Source organism: Rousettus aegyptiacus, unplaced genomic scaffold, assembly GCF_014176215.1.
Source record: "Rousettus aegyptiacus isolate mRouAeg1 unplaced genomic scaffold, mRouAeg1.p scaffold_m13_p_2, whole genome shotgun sequence".
Taxonomy (NCBI): Eukaryota; Metazoa; Chordata; class Mammalia; order Chiroptera; family Pteropodidae; genus Rousettus; species Rousettus aegyptiacus.
Window position 1 is genome coordinate 83,333,200 of NW_023416295.1, and position 19,571 is coordinate 83,352,770.

The following is a 19,571-nucleotide window of genomic DNA, read 5'->3' on the forward strand; positions in this document are numbered from 1 at the left end:
TTATTGAAACGAGGTCGTCTTATAGCCATTTTATCTTTTGCTTTCGGGTAGCTCAGTGTTTCCATTGTTTCCTTTTCCTTGTGTTTCTGGGTTTTTTTAATTATTATTATTTTGGTTGACTTTTGTGGGTTTTCCCTCTGGTTCTTCTTGTTTTATTTTATATATTTCAGTTCTAAATCTTGGCGTGTACATTACGAATACAAAAGGGATAGTTACATATATAGTCGTTCATTTTCTTCTACGCGTGCCTTATCTCCTCTCCTCTTTGTGAATTTGGATCTTCGAATCCTCCCCTTTTCAGTATTTGTTATCTCAGTTTGTCCCTATGTGTGCTGAACTTTCATTACTGTCATGCTATAGCAATTCTGTTATTATTTAAGCTTATAATTCCCTGTTCTTAGTAAGGATTGTACTTCTCTGCTTCTATTTGCCTGATATTCACTTTTACTCCTAATTATGTTTTTTGGGGGGATTTTTGTTTGTTTTGTCATTTTGTTTTAGGTGCACTGACCCCTTTCTGTCTTTCCTATAGTGTGAGCCTCATAGTGGAGATTCTCTCAATTTTTGTATGTCTGGAAAGGTCTTAATTTCTCTTTCATATCTCAAAGAGAGCTTAGCTTGATACATTTTCTAGTTTGGTAGTCCTTTCACTTAATAGTTTAAATATTTGATTCCATTCATTTCTGGCTTGTAAAGTCTATGCTGAGAAGTCCGATGATAATCTAATGGGTTTTGCTTTATAAGTTACCATTTTCTTCTCTCTGGCTGCCCTGAGAATTCTATCTTTGTCATTTTTTTTTTGATAACTTTAATACAATGTGTCTTGGTGAAGGCCTTTTTGGGTTGAGATAATTGGGTGTCCTGTTGACTTCTTGAATTCCAAGCTCCAGCTCATTACTGAGATTTGGGAAATTCTCATCAACTTTTTGTCCGAAAATGCTTTCTAGTCCCTGCTCCTTTTCCTCACCTTCGATAATGCCCATTATTCTTATGTTTCCTCAGCTAGTCCTTGAATTTCTCTTTTATTATCTTTTATTCTTTGGTTCCTCTCTTCTTCTTTCTGGTTTATTTCTAGATTTTTGTCTTTGATATCACTGATCCTCTCCTCCATTTGGTCGACTCTATTTCTCAAGCTTGCCATTTTGTTTTTCAACTCTCGCAGTGTGTTTTTTATCTTCATAATATCTATTGTATTCTTCTTGAGGGTTTTGATCTCCTTGCTCTGCTCATCTAGTTGTTTTTTCAGTTCCTGAAATTGTTGATATGACTCGTTTTGGTTCTCACTGAGTTTTTTCAAAGTACCTTCCTGAATTCTCTGTCATTTAAGTCGCATATTTTTATGTCTGTAAGCTTACTTTCTGGATATTTTTCTCTTTCTTTCTGAGATGCCTCGTCACCTTGCTTGTTCCTGGCGTTTAATGGACTATTTCTATTCCTGGGCATTAATGGAAGTGTATTCTGTTGTTTTTCCAGAAAGAAGATTATATAAAGGTCTCTCTTTAGCCTGCTGCAAAAAAAGTCACTTTTCTTTTTGTTTCCAGTAGATGACATCTAAGCCTCTTTGATCCCTGCTTTATATGAAGCCTAAATGATGTCTTTTTAAATTTTCTTATAGATATTTAATCACACTTACTATTCTCAGTTTCAGTCCCTGTCATTGTTAGCAACTGTTTTGGTAGCATTTGCTCAGATTCCCCTGGGGCTCCGTGGTGACCGGTCTCTGAGGGTATGGGGGGCGGGGCCCTCTGGGTTGGGAGTTGGGGGCTGTGTGGCTCAGCCTCAATTTTGCAGCCGCGGCCAGTAGAAGTCAACTGTTGTTTCTCTGTGGTCCCGTCCCGATTCTCTGCTTTCTGCTCTGATGACTGGGCCCTGCTTCTGGCTGCGTAGAAAAGTCCAGGCACTTCCAGGCAGAGCTGTTCAGGGAAGTCGCTGCACTATCACTCCTCCCCCTCCTCCTGCTAGGATCTCCGTAAGCTGTAAGAGGCAGCTTCTTTATTTCTCCCAGTCTACCACCCGACACGTGGGGTTCTGACCTGTGGTATTTCTTATGCACAGATCCCACACTCAGATGTGCTGGTGTGCAGTTTGGCTGTTTTTGTTCAGTTTTAGATGTTCCGCTTATTGTTGTTTCAAGGGGAGAGATCCGAGGACATCTCTCACTCCGCCATGTTTTCCCAGAATCTCAAATAGGTGCTTTTTATATGTAGTTTTAGTTTTTCTGCAATTGAGTTTGTAAAAATAAATATTTGTGCTTTCCTTTTAGAGTGCCATGCATAAATCTGAAACCTCATTTGCATTACATTACAGGCTGACAACTGTGTCCCTCGATTGAATGAAGGGGACCAAGTTGTACTGATCAATGGTCGGGACATTGCAGAACATACCCATGATCAGGTTGTCCTGTTTATTAAAGCTAGCTGCGAAAGACATTCTGGGGAACTTGTACTTCTAGTTCGACCTAATGGTAAGTACTTTATGCAGCACTGGATATTTTTTATAATTTGTTAGTCTTTATTACTAGACATGGCAGTCAGAGTAGGCTTTTAAAATGGAAGTCCTGTCATGTCAGTTTCCTACTCAAAGCACAGCGACTTCCATTCACACTTGGAGTAAAATCTGAATTCTTGACCTCCTTGCCTACCATTCAGCCTTGCTCACTCTCCTCTATTCTGTGCTGGTTTTCTTGCTGTTTCTTCTGCCTAAAACACTCTTCTTGATTTTTGTATGACTTATACCCTCATTTGCTTTAGGTCTCTGCTCAGATGTCACCCCCAGAAAGTCCTTTCCTGACTACCAAAGCTAAAATGGCTTCTCTCTTCCCCAATTTGCTCTAGCAGTAGTAGTAGATACTCAATAAATAGTTGAATGAATGAGTAAATTTTCAACTCTGTTACACTTGTAGAAAACTCTGTAACAAGCTGTAGTTAAAACGTTTTTTGGCAATCCCGCCTTTATTTTCATTGTGATAATGCCCAGTAAACCTAATCGTATCATCTCCTGCTCTGGACAGCAGACTAGTTAATTCATAGACAAGGCTCAAGCGTGGAGAAACCTTAATACTGTAAGCACTGGATCCTTTGCTGACTACTGGAGCTCCTCTACTACTGGAGCTCCTCTACAACAGTCTCAAGAACATCCCGCCTATGTGGAACGCTCATGCTCCTGAAGCAGTTCATTCCCTCTTTGGATAGGTTGAACTATTAATTGAGTTAAAAATCCATCTTCCTTCAGTCCTATTATTCCTAATTTTGTGACCTTGTGGTACATACAATAAACTTAATGCAGAATAAGTTTAATCCCTCTGCCTTCAGTTTTTTGGTAGTAACTGATTTTACCAGAAGCCCCTCCCCACCTTTTTCCAGTTTAAGAGCCAGTGTTCCACGTAGCATTGTTTCAAGTTTTCTCAATATTCTCAGTCTCTTCTGTTAAAAAAAAAAAAAAAATGCTTGTAGATACATTCTTCTAGATTTATTCTAAATAGTTTACTGTTTATCATAGTTTTAGCCACAACAGTAACTATTGGTTAATGCCATGTTACCAGTTGTTGAACAATACCATATGGAAGTAAAATAGAGTTAGAACTCTATCTCCCATCATATCCAACCATGTAAAATTTTACAAGGAAAAAAACACAAGACTTATTTTGCCTGTTGGGTACAATAGGCATTTTTATTTTATCTTCTCTACTTCATATTTTTCAGTTTTCAAGGTCTAAAATTTGCTTTCTAGGAAAATTCAGAGGATTTCAACAAAACATTCTTTTTCACTTTTCAAGGAACTCATTCAGTTAGACTTGATATTTGGGTGATTCATTATTAGGCATTTTGTGTCATATAAAGCAACTTAAATTTTTTACTAAGAAGAATATTTTCTCTATTTTCTACTTTTTTCTTTCTAACAGATACTAAAGAACTTAACAATAATAACAATAATAGCTAATATTTTTTAAATGCTTCCCATGCACCTGGACTCTTTTGTATATTCCCATTTAATCCTTATAGCCATCCATTGATATAAATGAATTATCCTCAATTTATGGTTGAAGACATTTTGGCACTAAGACATTCAGCTCACAAATTCATTACTAGTACAGACCCAGAATATGAACAAAACTCCATATATTTGAAAAGTCGTGCAATTCCAAATAACCTAATTTACACTTTAAATTAGAAGAGGAACCCTCCTAGCGCTTCCTCTTGACAAAAGGAGTTCTCTAATTTTAGTCTCAAAATCTGGACTAAGACCTGTATTCATTCTCAATGTGCGTTTATCATGTCCAGCTTTATTTAAAGTAACATGCAACGTGTCCTGAAATAATGTTTCATTCAATGTCATTTTGTTACAATGTTGATAAGAACAAAGAAAACAATTCCCAGTCAGGGCCATTGTCTGTGTGGAGTTTACACATTCTGCTTTCCTCTCCTTGGGTGTTTTCTTGGGATTCCTATTTCCTCCCACATCCCAAAGATGTTCACATGAGGTGGATTGATGTCTGTGCATTGTCCCAGTCTGAATAAGTGTGGGTGTGTGAGCATGCCCTGAGCTGAAAGGGTGTCCTGTCCAGGGTAGGTTCCCCCCTTTTTCTCTGAGTTGCCAGGACAGGCTCTAACCACTCTCAACCATGAACTGAAATAAGCAGGTTGGAAAATAATTATCTTACTTGTTTTTATCTATCTTTCTTAAATAGAAAGATTTATTTCAGTGTTTAATATTAGAAGTATTTTGAATCTTTATTTAGAAGTTTGATGATGTTTTTGTGACCAGAAATATGCTGTAGGAACTTAACTCTAGTTTATATCATTTAGCCTATGATAAAATCGGTTCCAATATATGTTGTTTTGCTTAAAGTCTCAGTTTCTAAGAACCTATCAACATTAACTGAGGACTTTCTGTATAATCAAAATTTTAAATTATGTTTTCTGGAAATATTAGAAAACAAACAAGTTGTTTAAATCTTACTTCTTAGACAAAATGCATTCATACCATGTTGTCTTTTTGTTCTTCATTTCAGAAATTTATTTTCAAAAGCACATACATATCTGAGCAGGAACTGAACATCTTAGACAAGGGCGCACAAGAGACCCCTAGCTTGGCTCCATCCTTTAGAGGGCTATATTCTGGCTATCCTTCAGCTTTGCCAACCTCTCACCACCATGCGAGTCAGGATCTGGCAGGAGCAAGGAGGCATGCCAAGTCATCACCCGTGACCTCCCTTTCCTTTTTAGATCACTTTTTTCAGCCCTCAGTTTTCTGTCCTCATAGCTCCGAGCCCACTCCTGGGCCACTGTGGCCATTTTCTTCAGGTCCATTCTCCCAAAGTGGCTCACATGATGTCTGTGCCCCTAGGCCTGCTGGGTGGCTAAGAGAGGCATGTAGAACAAGCTTACATATGGACTGAGATGTTCATGCATGTGTTCATTGCCCCTTCTTCCCCCCCCCCACCTACCCCATGTTTAGGAATAGAGCTGAGGGTGGGGGAAAAAAAGTAGGGTGGGCTTTAGGCCAGATTCTAGGGTCTGGCTCTCTTTAAAGTACTGTGACCATGAATTTTGGCCTTGATTCATTCTCATTTGAAATCTGACCTCCCAAGTTGTTTTGTAGATATGCCAAGGAAAGAGGATAAAACATTTTGCCTAGCACTTTGTTCAGTTTATGTGTAACCTTTCATACCTAGGTATATGGTATTTAAGTCTCTATTTGTACTCTTGTCCTAGGTCCCACAAATTGAAGTCAAGTCTGTTCAGAGATGCTTCTTGGAAGCTTCTCTTTTTTTTAATGTTTCTTCAAGTTATAGACATTTTCGGCAATATGGCCAAGAATACTTTTTTCCCCCAAGAGTATAGCAGAGTTCTTCACCTCCACAGTCACTCTTCATCCCTACACTGTGGCACCAGACTCAGATTTGATGAATTATGAACATATAAATTATTTTTCCTGACACATAATTGAAGAATATATATGGTAAATCCCTTCCATCAATTAAGATTTTTCTGTGTCTTTTTTTGTATTTTTTGTTGTTGTCTTAGCTGTATATGATGTAGTGGAAGAAAAGCTAGAAAATGAGCCAGACTTCCAGTACATTCCTGAAAAAGCCCCACTAGATAGTGTCCATCAGGATGACCATTCCTTGCGGGAGTCAATGATTCAGCTAGCTGAGGGCCTTATCACTGGAACAGTCTTGACACAATTTGATGTAAGTAATATTGTATGGTTTCTTAATTGCCTTATCTATCAGTTATAATTTACAAATTAAAATGGTGTTGAGATATATTTGACATAAAAAGAGTTCTATAATACAAAGTTATTTAAATTGCTCCCAAAATACAAGCTATGGTTACATAGATATCTATTCAAAAAAGAGGAATAAAGAGATTTTATACCTATGTCATCAAACTAAATTATTTTCTATAATTAAATAACTGTTTTTACAAAAGTTGGTGGATGAAGATAGGCCACCATAGACTTAAAAATACTGAATTAAAGGAAAATAACTTTTGTACTTTGTCATATTTAATCCATCTCTAATTTTTGTCAGTGTAGTTGACCATCATTAATATTTGTTGCTCTAAAATATATGTTATAGATAGGTGACTATAAAACATTTATGACTGAAAAACATTGAGTATGGCAATTTTTAAAAAATTTCTTCGTTCATACAGTATAGATATCTGCAAGCTACATGAAAGCTAAATGTCCTCTGCAGATTTATTATTCAAAACTTAAGGTACTCTTTTGCTGTAGGCAAAATTGTTTTCATTTGTTTTATCATTCTTCAAAATCTGATATATAGTTCATGTCAGAAATGATGCGGAATTCAGCTCTGCAAATCTGGTTTAATAACTTACTAGCTAGCATAATATACATCATTTTATAAATGAAGTATTTTAAGGAAAAAAAAAAACCTGTTTCTTGTTAGTACAGAAACAAGTCTGAAAAACAAAATAGAACTTTTGATGGCTTGCTGAACTTGTACTTTTTTTTCTTTTTTAGCAACTATATCGGAAAAAACCTGGAATGACAATGTCTTGTGCCAAATTACCTCAGAACATTTCCAAAAATAGATACAGAGATATTTCGCCTTGTAAGTATCTATGATCTCTATATATTAATTTTAATCTTTTTAACATAACTTTATTAGAACATTCTTTTTTTGCAATTTTTTCAGATGATGCTACACGGGTCATTTTAAAGGGTAATGAAGATTATATCAATGCAAATTATATAAATGTAAGTTTACTTTTTATTATATCTTTGTCATTGATATAAGAGGGACCATTATAATCTTTGAAATGTATCCTCTTTTTAAAAGCCTAACCTTGAGAGAATATTAAAATGTTCAGATATTGAAAATATTATAAAATTAATCTTAAAACATAGTTTGGTACTGGCATATTAATATAAACATAAAGCAGTGAAATGGAATAGTCTAGTCCTGAAATAAAGACTAGAATTTTGTTTATAATAGTGATAGTCTTTCAAGTCATTGAATATAAAACAGATTATCTAGAGAATAGTTAAGGTCTACTGTCTAGACTATCTCATTGTAAGGAGGTCCCCCATCCCTTGGGGAAAAAAAATTATTACTTTTTTCCTTAACTTTGTAATACAGAAAATTTCAAACATACAAAAGAGAGGAAAAAGTAGCATGAACTTCAGTATACACATCACTCAGCTTCATCAATTATCAACTCATGGCCAACTTTGTTTCACCTATATCCCCAACATGCCCCCACACATCCATATGGTTTTGAAACAGATCTATATGTCATATCATTTATCTATAAGTAGTTTATCTAACTCTTGAGGCCAACGTACATTTTAGATATATTAAAATAAAAATGTAAGAAATAAAATCATGAAATAACTTAGAAGAAATATATGAGAATTGCTTAAAATCTCAGAAAGAGGAAAGTTTTGCTACACTTAGAAAGTATGTGTAATTTATAAAGAAAAGATTAATGAATTTGGCAATGTAAGATGGGAGATGCTTTAAAAATACTAAAATCAAATGACAAATTGAATTTTTAAAATACTTCAAAGGACTTATTTCCTTAATATACAAAGAGCTCTATAAATGAATAAGAAAAATAAATACAGTGCAATGAAAATAATCAAGGATATGCAAACAATTTATAGAAAGGGAAATAAATGCAAATGACATTAAACAATTTATGGCATTGTCAAATCAATTCCAAAGTAGAAAGACTAGTATGAAGATCCCCCCTCCCTACTATAAATCTGTTGCCCAGCTTCAAGAACTATCAAAAAATGGCCAGTCTTGTTTCATCTAAATACCACCCCCTAGATTCTTTTTTTAAAAGCCCACATATATCACTTTTTATAAATACAGTCAATTCCTGTTGTTTGCGGTAGTGATAGTCTGTAGTCTTCATTAACCCTGAATAAGCAAATACTCGAACCTAACGTCACAGGGTTAAGTTTCCTAGAAGCTTCTAGCTGCAACATTTTTGTCAGGTAATCAACACATAACCTTGTTTCTGTTTAAAGATACCATCTTTAATCCACATTATTGATTAATTAACATAGAACTCACAGCCAACAGCACTATAATGTATGCCTTAAGGAAGCTTATCTAATGTATGTGTTTTCATAAGGCATATCACAGCTTTCTTAGACTTGGAACACTAGACAGTACTACCCTTGGGAACCATTTTAAATAGTGAAATCACTGACAAGCACAAAAATTAAAATGTGGCACTAAATAGACTGCAAAAATGATACTTGTTTTACATTATGAGAGCAGAAACAAGAAGGCAGAAGGTGTCTTATCCAACACTAGCTAGAAGTGTACACATTGGATGGCTTAAATTTTTCACCTCTTTGGACAGGTCTATAAATAACTATGAAAGCTCTCCGAGTATTTTAGAGTTACAAATAAATTTTAGCAAGAATGCAGAATTTGTGAATAATGAGGATTGACTATCTTAGTATGTATCTCTAAGGACTTTTTATTTTTTTAGCAAATCCACAATACCATTATAACACTTAGAAAAATAACAATGACAAATAAATAATACACTCAACTTAATTGACAAAAAGAGAAATACAAATCAAAACTGCAAGGAATTACCATTTTTCACTTATTAGATTGAAATATCAAAAAGATCGATAATACCATATGTAAGTCTGTATCCTTTATCTGAAACCTTGGGGTCAAATATGCTTTGGAATTTAGAATTTTTTGGATTTTTTAAAGCTTTTAAGTACATGTACCATATATTATGTAGGTAACATCCCCCTGCAGGCTATGGAACATTACCCTGTAATCATTATATTGATATTCAAGAGCAAACTATTGATATTTCCACTAAGGGGACTAATAAAGACTATAATTAGTTTTAGTTCAGTTCAACTCGGATAGTGTTGTCAAAGGAGTCTTAGGTTAGGTCAGGCATACCAAAAGAAAAAAAAATTTACACTTTAGAGCATTAGGAGTTTCACAATTGTGGATTGGGGATTGTGGATATATTAAGGAGATTATCAGGAAACAAGCATTCCTCATATATTATTGGTAAAGTATAAATAGGTTCAACCTCTTTGGAGAGCAGTTTGGCACTGTAAAAATTTTAAACGCACATACACTTTGATCCAGCATTCTCATTTCTTCCTTTGCCCATACAAATGTATTTCTTATGTGCACAAAAATGTTAGGTTTACAGAAGTAGTCAGTGCAGCTTTGTTTATGGCAGCAAATAAGTCAGCAGCAACTTAAATGTCTGTTATATAAAGTATAGTCTGTTTATAAAGTAGAGCCATTAAAAAGAAAGAATTTTATTTACTAATCTGAGATAATCTCAAAGATAAAGTGGAGTAAAAGAAACAAGATGCATAACATTATGTTTTACAAAAAAAAAAAAAGAGAGAGAGATAGCTTTGCATGTTCCTGTGTGTGGTATATAGAATATCTCTGAAAGGATATATTAGAAACTAGAATAAAGGATTGCCCTCATGGGCATAAACTAGAGGCTGAGATGTCATCCTTCGGTATTCTTCCAGTTGCCGTGTGCATGTGTCATCTTTTCTTAAATTTAATCTCAAAATATAGTAGGATGATGACTCATCTTCCCCCAATACTCACAACCTTACTTCTTTCTGAAAATAATAACGAATTTATATTTTTCTAATATCCTTTTATGTTCCATATAGTACATGTAAAATCTAAAGCAAATGGTCTACCGCCATGCTACCCTAAACAAGCTTGATCCTGTCAGATCTTGGAAGCTAAGCAAGGTCAGGCCTGGTTAGTACTTGATGAGAGACCACCTAGGAGGACCAGGTGCTGTAGGTAAAACAAAAAGTAATAATTCAAAAGATTTTATTTCTGTGTCTTTTTCTTTTTAGATGGAAATTCCTTCTTCGAGCATTATAAATCAGTACATTGCTTGTCAAGGGCCATTACCACACACTTGTACAGATTTTTGGCAGATGACTTGGGAACAAGGCTCCTCCATGGTTGTAATGTTAACCACACAAGTTGAACGTGGCAGAGTAAGTGATATTTGAATTTTACACATTGCTTGGGCTTTCGTAAATTACATTGCATATACTGTTATCAGAATGTTCACATCAATTTAGGTTTTTGGTTTTTGTTTTCTTTTGTTTTGTAACTTTTAAATCCACAGAGGACAGAAAGTAGATTAGTGGTTGTCTAGGTCTAGAGTGGGTTTAGGGGGATGGGATAGAGGAATGCACAATGATTACTAATGGTTATGGGATTTATTTGGAGAGTGATGAAAATTTGTAAAAGTGATTGTGGTAATGGTTACATAGCTCTGTGAATATACTGAAAACAATTGAATTATGTACTTTAAATGGATAAATTATATGGTATATGAATTTTATGTCAATAAAACTATTTTTTAATTCTAATTATGAAAATAAATGGATTATGTTTGGTATTTTAATTAAAGATCCTTTCTCATTGTTAATTGAAATCTAAAAAAATACAAAAATGAGTGCACTATTTTGCCATCCTCATAGTAGTAATCGATTCGGGCAAGAATTAATCACAAATGGTAAAACATTGGGTGAAAGCTTATTGTAAATAGGATATTTGCAGTCTCAAAATATATCCAAACAAGTTATTACAGAAATAAAAAAATAGCAAAGGAGAAATGTTAATAGTTGGTAGATCTAGGTAAAGCATGTATGAGAGTTCATTAAATTATTCTTATAACTTTTTGTAAGTTTGAAAGTTCTTAAAAATTAAAACATTTTAAAAATTAGAGAATCTAAATTATATACATATATATATATATATATATATATATATATATATATATATATGTATGTATATTGAATCTATTGATTTTAGGTTAAATGTCACCAATATTGGCCAGAACCCACAGGAAGTTCATCCTATGGATGCTACCAAGTCACCTGCCACTCAGAAGAAGGAAACACTGCATATATCTTCAGGAAAATGACACTGTTTAACCAAGAGGTGGGAAGGCAAGATATCCATTCATTAATACTGCTATGTTCAAGGTGAAGGCTTTGAAAGTTGAAAATGTTTTTAGTCTGAGTCCTGGTTACTAGGAAGTATTAATTTTAAATTACTGAACTATTGGCGTCATTGGGATGCTCTGGAATTTCATGGAGTGTATTTTCCTACTATAATAAATATATTTCCAATTTCTATAGGTAACTGAATGGTCATTGAAAAAAAACCTAATATATGAATATTTATTACTCTTATTACTTTGCCTGTTTATAAAAATTATACCAGGGGTATGTTATAAAGATTTTTTCCTCCAAAAAATATCAATAAAGTATTTGAGTATCTGTTAAAATGGAAAGAACAATTGTAAGCTTTCAAATTAGTTAATTGCCTTTTTTAAAACAGTGGAAGAGAGAAATCTCAATGTCCTCAGTTTTAAGGGAAAAAAATAATGGGCAGGACCCTCCAAGAAGATAGATTATAGCTTTCTATTTGCTAATTCTTCTTACTGCCACCTGAATTACTCTCCTTGGCTTCCAAATCCAGAGCCAGAAATGGAAACCGATTAATATATGATAACCCATTTGGAAGATGTGTATAGAGGATAACACACTGCCAGTCATGTCAGGCTGCTAGAGACAGTGAACCCTACTTTCACCGCTTGCAGCTGTATATTCCCCTGCCACCCACATTTGGTTTTGAAGAGGGCTGAGGAAGAAAGAAATAATTGCTAGAGAAGAGCAAACAGTACAAACTATGAAGACCTAGGGCTAGCCCATCAATGATTAAGCCTTTAGATATGAGAGCTCTATTTCCCCCTGTCTCCACCCCCTGAGTATGATTAAAGGAGCCCAAAAATACTGAGCCATACAGCTTTACTGGCCAAAAGAGAAGGAGCTAGAAGTTGTAAATAAAGCTAAATTTACAAGAAATAAAAAATAAAGTTTCAGAATCTTAGGAGCTAGAGATTCCATCAGAATGAATTTAGTGTTTAAGGACATATACTGCATAGCTCATGGTCTAACATAACAAGGCAAGGCAATAAGATATCTTCATTTTCTCAAGTAGATATGAAAGATAGGCTGTATATGATTACATAAAATAATGTTTGTATCTTTGGCATAGTCTCTTTATTGTACTTCACCTATAGATTATCCAGAGCAGTTTTATATACTATAGTGGTTTTTCTTTGCAAATCTTGAGTACCTCAGAACTATGCTAAGATACAATTAGTTTCTAAAATTTGACACAAATAATTGGGAAAATAAATTTACTATTATAAATACATACATACATGGATGGAAAGACAGATGCTACCCCCCAAACTTAATAAAATATGATTTTACATTACACATTCTTATAGGTTATTGGTACCATTAAATTTTTTTGTTATCAATAATAAAGGTAGTTTATGTTAGATACCTCCAATTTATTTTAGAGAGTTACAGGATTCTGAAAAATTCATGATTAAATTATACTGTAGTATCTTTGAGAATTCTTTCATTAGTTCCTTTCTTAATTGTCTCTTTCATGGCCTTTTTTGGAAACTCCCTTGAATGTAAACAATAACCAAATTCATTGTTAAATGACTATAGCTACCATTTTTTGAGCATATGACTTCTAACAGCTGATTGGGAGATTGACCGTTTCTCTCTATCATAGAATCCTTTCAATATAAGACTATCCCTTTGAAGAATAGATGTTATTTCATTTTTAAATGAGGCTCTGGATATTAAGTGCCTTAAATGTCAGAGTTGAGATGTATAAATCCATTACCTTTTTCTGTATCATACCAACTCTTGGCTCTCAAAAAAGAATTAAGCCCTGATTTGACTTTGTGTTTTAATGATATTCAGTTGTTAATCTACATTTAGTTTGAGATTTTATTTTCCTGATTTATGTGTTTTTACTTGTGTTTTTTTAGGATTAGCCCAATTTTTTCAAAAAAACATTTTTGTACTGTACCATTTTTGTTCACCCAACAATTCTTTTTCATTAAACATTATTCTAGAACTTTACTCGTTTTTGCCTGTTTACTTGATTATCATCTTTAAAATACTTTACAAATATAAGAATTGAGTTAGAAGAAGAGTAATGATCGAAGTAGCTGATAATTAAATGGATACAACTGTTTCTATAAAACAGTTTCCTTTCTTATTGAAATTTTGGGTTTTATTGAGTGTATAAATTTCTGGAGAGGTAGTGAGAGTAGTTTCTTGTGCTTTTCTTCTAAAATTAAAATGAAATGAATATTTATATTTTAAAGATAATCCCTAAGTCAAGGTGCATAATTTTTCATTTATGTTAGAAAAATGAGAGTCGTCAACTTACTCAGATCCAGTACATCGCCTGGCCTGACCATGGTGTCCCTGATGATTCAAGTGATTTTCTGAATTTTGTTTGTCATGTACGAAATAAAAGGGCTGGCAAGGAAGAACCTATTGTTGTTCATTGCAGGTATTCTATTTTCTGTTCTTATGATTGAATAGCTGACTGACTAGATGTCATTTTTTAAAGGGAATATGTATTTTATTTTGTCTTTAAGTTGTGATTTTCACTATAATTAGAACCCAAAGCTGTGATCTGAAGGCAGAAGGTAAAAAGGGTATGTTCCAGCTGATTGGTGGAAACTTTATCATAAGAAGTAAAAATAACACTTTATTGCACTGATTCTCAGAAACTTGTCTTTTTCACAGTTTAACATCTCTCAACTTGGAATGTGTCTTATAAATGATGATATCTTAAACTTGATGAAATACAATAAGGTAGACATTTGGTTGCAGCCTAAGGTTTAGATTTCCCCCGCCCAACAAGGTACTTCTTCCTGAGCTGTGGCCCCTCAGGACATTTAGTGAGTATTCTCATCTCTTGAAATAGCCCTACTCAATACCATCACAAATAAGCCACTTTTAGGAGCTCCAGTAAATAGTGGTACACTGTCCTCCCTTCCTTTCAGACGCGTGCCCCCTTTTGCTCTTAAAGGGCCAAGTACAGTGACTCCAGCCTTCACTGCAACCAACCAAGAGATTAGGAGACAGAAATTATTTTCTGCCTGCCCTGGCCACCTCTGTTATTAAGTGATTTATTCAGAGGATGTGTTGAGCTATCTCTTTATCCTTAAACTTTCCTGCACTTTTTAAGCAAAGACTTTCAAATCGCCAAAAACAGATTGTAGACCAAATATTTGAGAGACAAAATGGCAGGACTGGTGAATGAATTTGGCCATTTTATATCCTAAGTCCCCAATATCCACTAAGCCGTGTTTACAGAGAATTCTTCAAAAAATTGTTCTTGACTATATCAAGTGGTAAAGTTTAATCAAAATTAAATTTGGCTTTAAAAATTGATTTATTTGAGTGTGTAAAATACTATCTTTTGTGTTTGTTAGTGACAGATTATTATAGTTCTTTTATATTTTAAAGCAGGTTTGCTCCAATAAGCTTCTATATCTTGTTTATATTTTAAAAACTAAAATGTAACTCTTTTAAAATAGCGTTTTTACAGCTAACAATGGGAAGGGCATGGATTCAAACTATTTTAATCTGTATCAAGTGTGAAATTTTTTTCAATTTTGAAAATATCTAGTTGGCCTGCTAGATATTTTGTAATATTAAACATTAAGATCAAAATTCACTGTATTATGATTCAGTACTTTAATTTCTTGTACAAAATCCACAGATGTTTAATGGAATGGTATCAGTAAGACCTTGCCCCATATTTGTCTTTTTTAGTGCTGGAATTGGAAGAACTGGGGTTCTTATTACTATGGAAACAGCCATGTGTCTCATTGAATGCAATCAACCAGTTTATCCACTAGACATTGTAAGAACAATGAGAGATCAACGAGCCATGATGATCCAAACACCTGTAAGTACTGTATCCCATGTTAAGTGTGTATTTTCAACATGGTGGTTTTTGTTATCAATGTATATTCCAAACTATATTTTTAGCTTTTTTATTCCCTGCCAGGAGCTAATAAGCTCTGCCAGAGAGGTTGTCAAATATGGCTGATGAGCCACATCTGGCCTGCCACTTGTTTTTGTAAATAAAGTTTTATTGGAATATAGCTATGGTCATTTATTTGCATATTATTTATGGCTACTTTCACACTGTAATAGCAGAGTTGAGAAGTTGCAACAGATACCATATGATCTGTAAAACCTAAAATATTTACTATTTGGTCTTTTACAAAAAAATGTTTTTCAATACCACCCTAGCATGTTAAATTTTGAGTGCTTAAACAGGCACAGAGGAACTTGCCTGGTATTACTTAGTGAAGTGGAATGCTGAGGACAGTGGTATTTCTGAACTGGAGAATCTTGATAGACCTGCTTTCAGCTGTGACGAAATTGCCTTTCTTTTCTACACAATAAGTTATATTGCAATAACAACAAAAGTCATAGAAATTAAGCTGCTAACTTATTGTATTCTCCACTGACTCTGAATAGTGTTCCAGGAATCAAAAGAAAAATCACAGAATTATAGAATTAATGTTAAGATTAGTTTTTCTACATTAGCCATTATGAAATGCTAGCATCATTGGTAGCATTTAGATTACTGAAAGTTGACCTATATAATCTAATAAGTGCTTGTCATTTTTTTAGCTTTAAATTATGGAAAATTTTAAACAAAAAAAGTAAACAGTATAATAAACACTACTGTGTTGAGTACTCAGACCTAACAACCTTTGCCATACTATTTCATCTGTACTGCCACCTCTTCTACCCTCATTTGAAGCACATCCTAGACTTCATATAATTTTGTTTATAAACATATTTTAGCATGACTCTCTAAAAGATGTTTTTTCTTCTTAGCAAACCACAATACCATTATCATATCAAAGTATAATTAACAATAATTCCATAATAACATCAAATAACCAGTATTCAAATTTCCAGTTGTCTCATATAATTCATATTTTTTAATTTTAAAAAAGCCCTATTAAAATGTAATATACATACCATAAAATTTACTCTTTTAAAGTATACAGTTCAGTGGTTTTTAGTATGTCACAGAATTTTGCAACCATCTTTACAATCTAATGTTAGAATGGTTTCGTCACCTCAAAAAGAAACTTTATACCTATTTTCCCTTATACCTTCTCCACTCTCCCCCCTGGCCCAGCCCTAGGCAACCACTAATCTACTTTGTCTCTATAGGTTTACCTATTATTGACCTTTCATATAAATGGAATCATGCGATTCGGTCTTTTGTATTTAGCTTCTTTTAATTTGCATAATATTTTAACGTTTATCCATTCTGTAGCATGTGCCAATACGTCATTGCTTTTTTTTTGGCCAAATAATATTCCGTTGTATGGATATACCACATTTTGTTTATCCATTCATTATCTGTTGATAGACATTTGGATTGTTCCCACTTTTTGCCTATTATGAATAATAGCACCATAAACATTTGTGTATGGTTTTGTGTCAAAATGTTTTCTTCTTCCTTTGGTGTATACCCAGAAGTGGAATCGCTAGATCATATGGTAACTGTTGAATCTTTTAAGGAACTGCCAGTTCATTTCCAAAGCAGCTGTGCCACTTTGCAGTTCCATTAGCAGTGTCTGATGGTTCTGTTTTTCCACGTTATCATCAACACTTGTTATTATATTTTTTTTTATTTTAGCCATTCACTGAATATAAAATGTTTTTCTCATCGTGGTTTTGATTCGCATTTTCTAATTAATGATTTCATGCATCTTTTTATGTGCTTATTGGCCATTTATTTGTATATAGTCTTTAGAAAACTGGTCATATCTTTTGCCCTTTTTTCAATTTGGCCCTTTATCATTTCATTGTTGAGTTGTAAGAGTTCTTCCTATTTTCTGAATGTAAGTCCCTTGTATATCTATGGTTTGCAAATATTTTCTTCCGTGCTGTTCTTTCACTTTCTTGATTATGTCATTTGAAGCATACAGGTCTTCAATTTTGATGAAGGCCAGTTAATTTTTTTAATCATGTATGTTTTTGGTGTCCATATCTAAGAAATCGTTGCCTCAGAGTTTCAAATATTTAGTCCTCTGTTTTCTTAGAAGAATTTTATAGCCTAGTTCTAACAAATAGGTGTCTGATCCATTTTGAGTTAATTTCTGCACTTTGGTTTGAGGTAGAGTTCCAGTTTTATTCTGTATGTGCATATCAAGTTGTCCTAGCCCCATTTGTTGAAAAGACTATTCTTTTCCTATTAATTGTCTCTGAGTCTCTTGTCAAATATCAGTTGACCACAAATATAAGGGTTTATTTCTGGACTTTCATTTTATTCCATTGATTTGTGTGTTATTCTTATGCTAGTATACTGTCTTAAACTATAGCTTTGTAATGAAATTTGAAATCTGGATGTGAATCTCCCAACTCTGTTCTTTGTAAAGACTGGCTATTTTGAGTCCCTTGCATTTACATATGAATTTTAGAATCAGTTTGTCCTCTCTGCAAAAAAAGAAAGATAAGGATTACATTTAACCTGTAGCTTATTTGGGGGAGTGTCGCCATCTTAATGATATTCCATCTTCCAAACCATGAACAAAAACTGTCTTTCCGTTAATATATGTCTTTTTAAATTTCTTTCAGTGATGTTCTGTAGTCTTTCAGTGTGCAAGTCTTGCATGTCTCTTGTTAAATTTATTCTTAAGTTTTTAGTCTTTTTGGTACTATCTTAAGTGAAACTGTTCATTTCATTTTAGGATTCTTCATTACTTGGGTATAGAAATATTGTATTTGTTTATTTGATTTGTTTATTGATCATGTATCCTGCAACCTTGATGAACTCATTCATTAACTATAATAGTTTTTTTGTGTGTGAAAATGGATACCTTAGGAATCTCTATATACAAGATCATGTCATCTGCAAATAGAAATAGTGTACATCTTCCTTTCCAGTTTAGATTATTTTTTTCTTTATCCTTTTCTTCTTCTTGCCCAAGTGTCCTGGCTAGAACCTCCAATATAATGTTAAATGAAGTGGTTAAACCAGACATCCTTGTCTCGTTCCTGACCTCAAAAGGACAGCTTTAGATTTTTACCACTAAGGATCATGTTAGTCATGGGTTTTTTCATAAATGCCCTTTATTAGGTTGAAGAAGTTTTCTGTTACGAGTCTGTTGACTGTTTTTGTCATGAAAAGATACTCAGTTTTGTTAAATGCTTTTTCTGTGTCTGTTGAAATGATCATATGGTTTTTTGTTTTTTATTATAGTATGTTACATTGATCGATTTTTGGATGTTAAACTAACCTTGCATTCCTGGGATAAATCTTACTTGGAGATGGTATATAATTCTTTTAATATGTTGCTTCATTTGATTTGTTAGTATTTTCTTGAGATTTTTGTATCTACATTCACACATAATTATTTTTTAAATTTTTAATTGTGGTAAGATACACAACAAAATTTACCATCTTAACAGTTTTTAAGTGTACTATTCAATAGTGTTTAAGTACATTCACACTGTTATATAACCAATCTCCAAAATATTTTCATCTAGCAAAACTAAAACTCTGTACCTATTAAAACAACTCTCAGTTCCCTCTCTTCCCAGTCCCTGGCAACCATGATTCTACTTCCTGTTTCTATGAATTTGACTACTCTAAATACCTCATATAAGTGGAATTATACAGTTTTGTTTTGTTTTGTTTTGTCTTTTGTAATTGGCTTACTTCACTTAGCATAACGTCTTTGAGGTCCTTCCGTATCACAGCATGTGTGAGAATTTATTTTAAAGCTGAAAAAGACTTCATTATATGTATTGACCACATTTTGTTTATTCTTTCATCTGTCAATGGACATTTGGGCCGTTTTTACCTTTTGGTTACTGTGAGTAATACTGCTGTGTACATGGATGTATAAATCTCTTCGAGGCTGTGCTTCCAACTTTTTTTAGATATATGCCCAGAATTCAAATTGCTGGATCATATCATACATAGTTTTGTTTTTGCCTTTACACTATGTGAAAAGTCAGGATTCAGATATGGTGCACACATTTTGATTGGTTGATATGTCTCCTAAATCTCTTTAAATCTGTAGCTTCCTCCTACATCTTTTTCTTGCAGTTTATTTAATGAACAAACCAGATTGTTTGTGCTACATAGTTTCCCACAGCCTGGATTTTGC

General features: G+C 33.6%; 1 protein-coding gene across 5 annotated transcripts in view; it reads left to right on the plus strand.

Annotated features, from left to right (window-relative positions):
- The window catches only part of PTPN4 (protein tyrosine phosphatase non-receptor type 4), a 175,770-nt gene that overhangs the window by 146,586 nt on the left and 9,613 nt on the right, over nucleotides 1–19,571 (plus strand). For all 5 annotated transcript variants that reach the window (XM_016127566.2, XM_016127565.2, XM_016127567.2 and 2 more), the window contains 8 exons: nucleotides 2,308–2,464; nucleotides 6,027–6,193; nucleotides 6,991–7,081; nucleotides 7,166–7,227; nucleotides 10,363–10,509; nucleotides 11,336–11,464; nucleotides 13,770–13,918; nucleotides 15,193–15,328. In XM_016127566.2, the coding sequence (XP_015983052.1) occupies nucleotides 2,308–2,464; nucleotides 6,027–6,193; nucleotides 6,991–7,081; nucleotides 7,166–7,227; nucleotides 10,363–10,509; nucleotides 11,336–11,464; nucleotides 13,770–13,918; nucleotides 15,193–15,328 (1,038 nt within the window). The remainder of the gene's footprint in view (nucleotides 1–2,307; nucleotides 2,465–6,026; nucleotides 6,194–6,990; nucleotides 7,082–7,165; nucleotides 7,228–10,362; nucleotides 10,510–11,335; nucleotides 11,465–13,769; nucleotides 13,919–15,192; nucleotides 15,329–19,571) is intronic.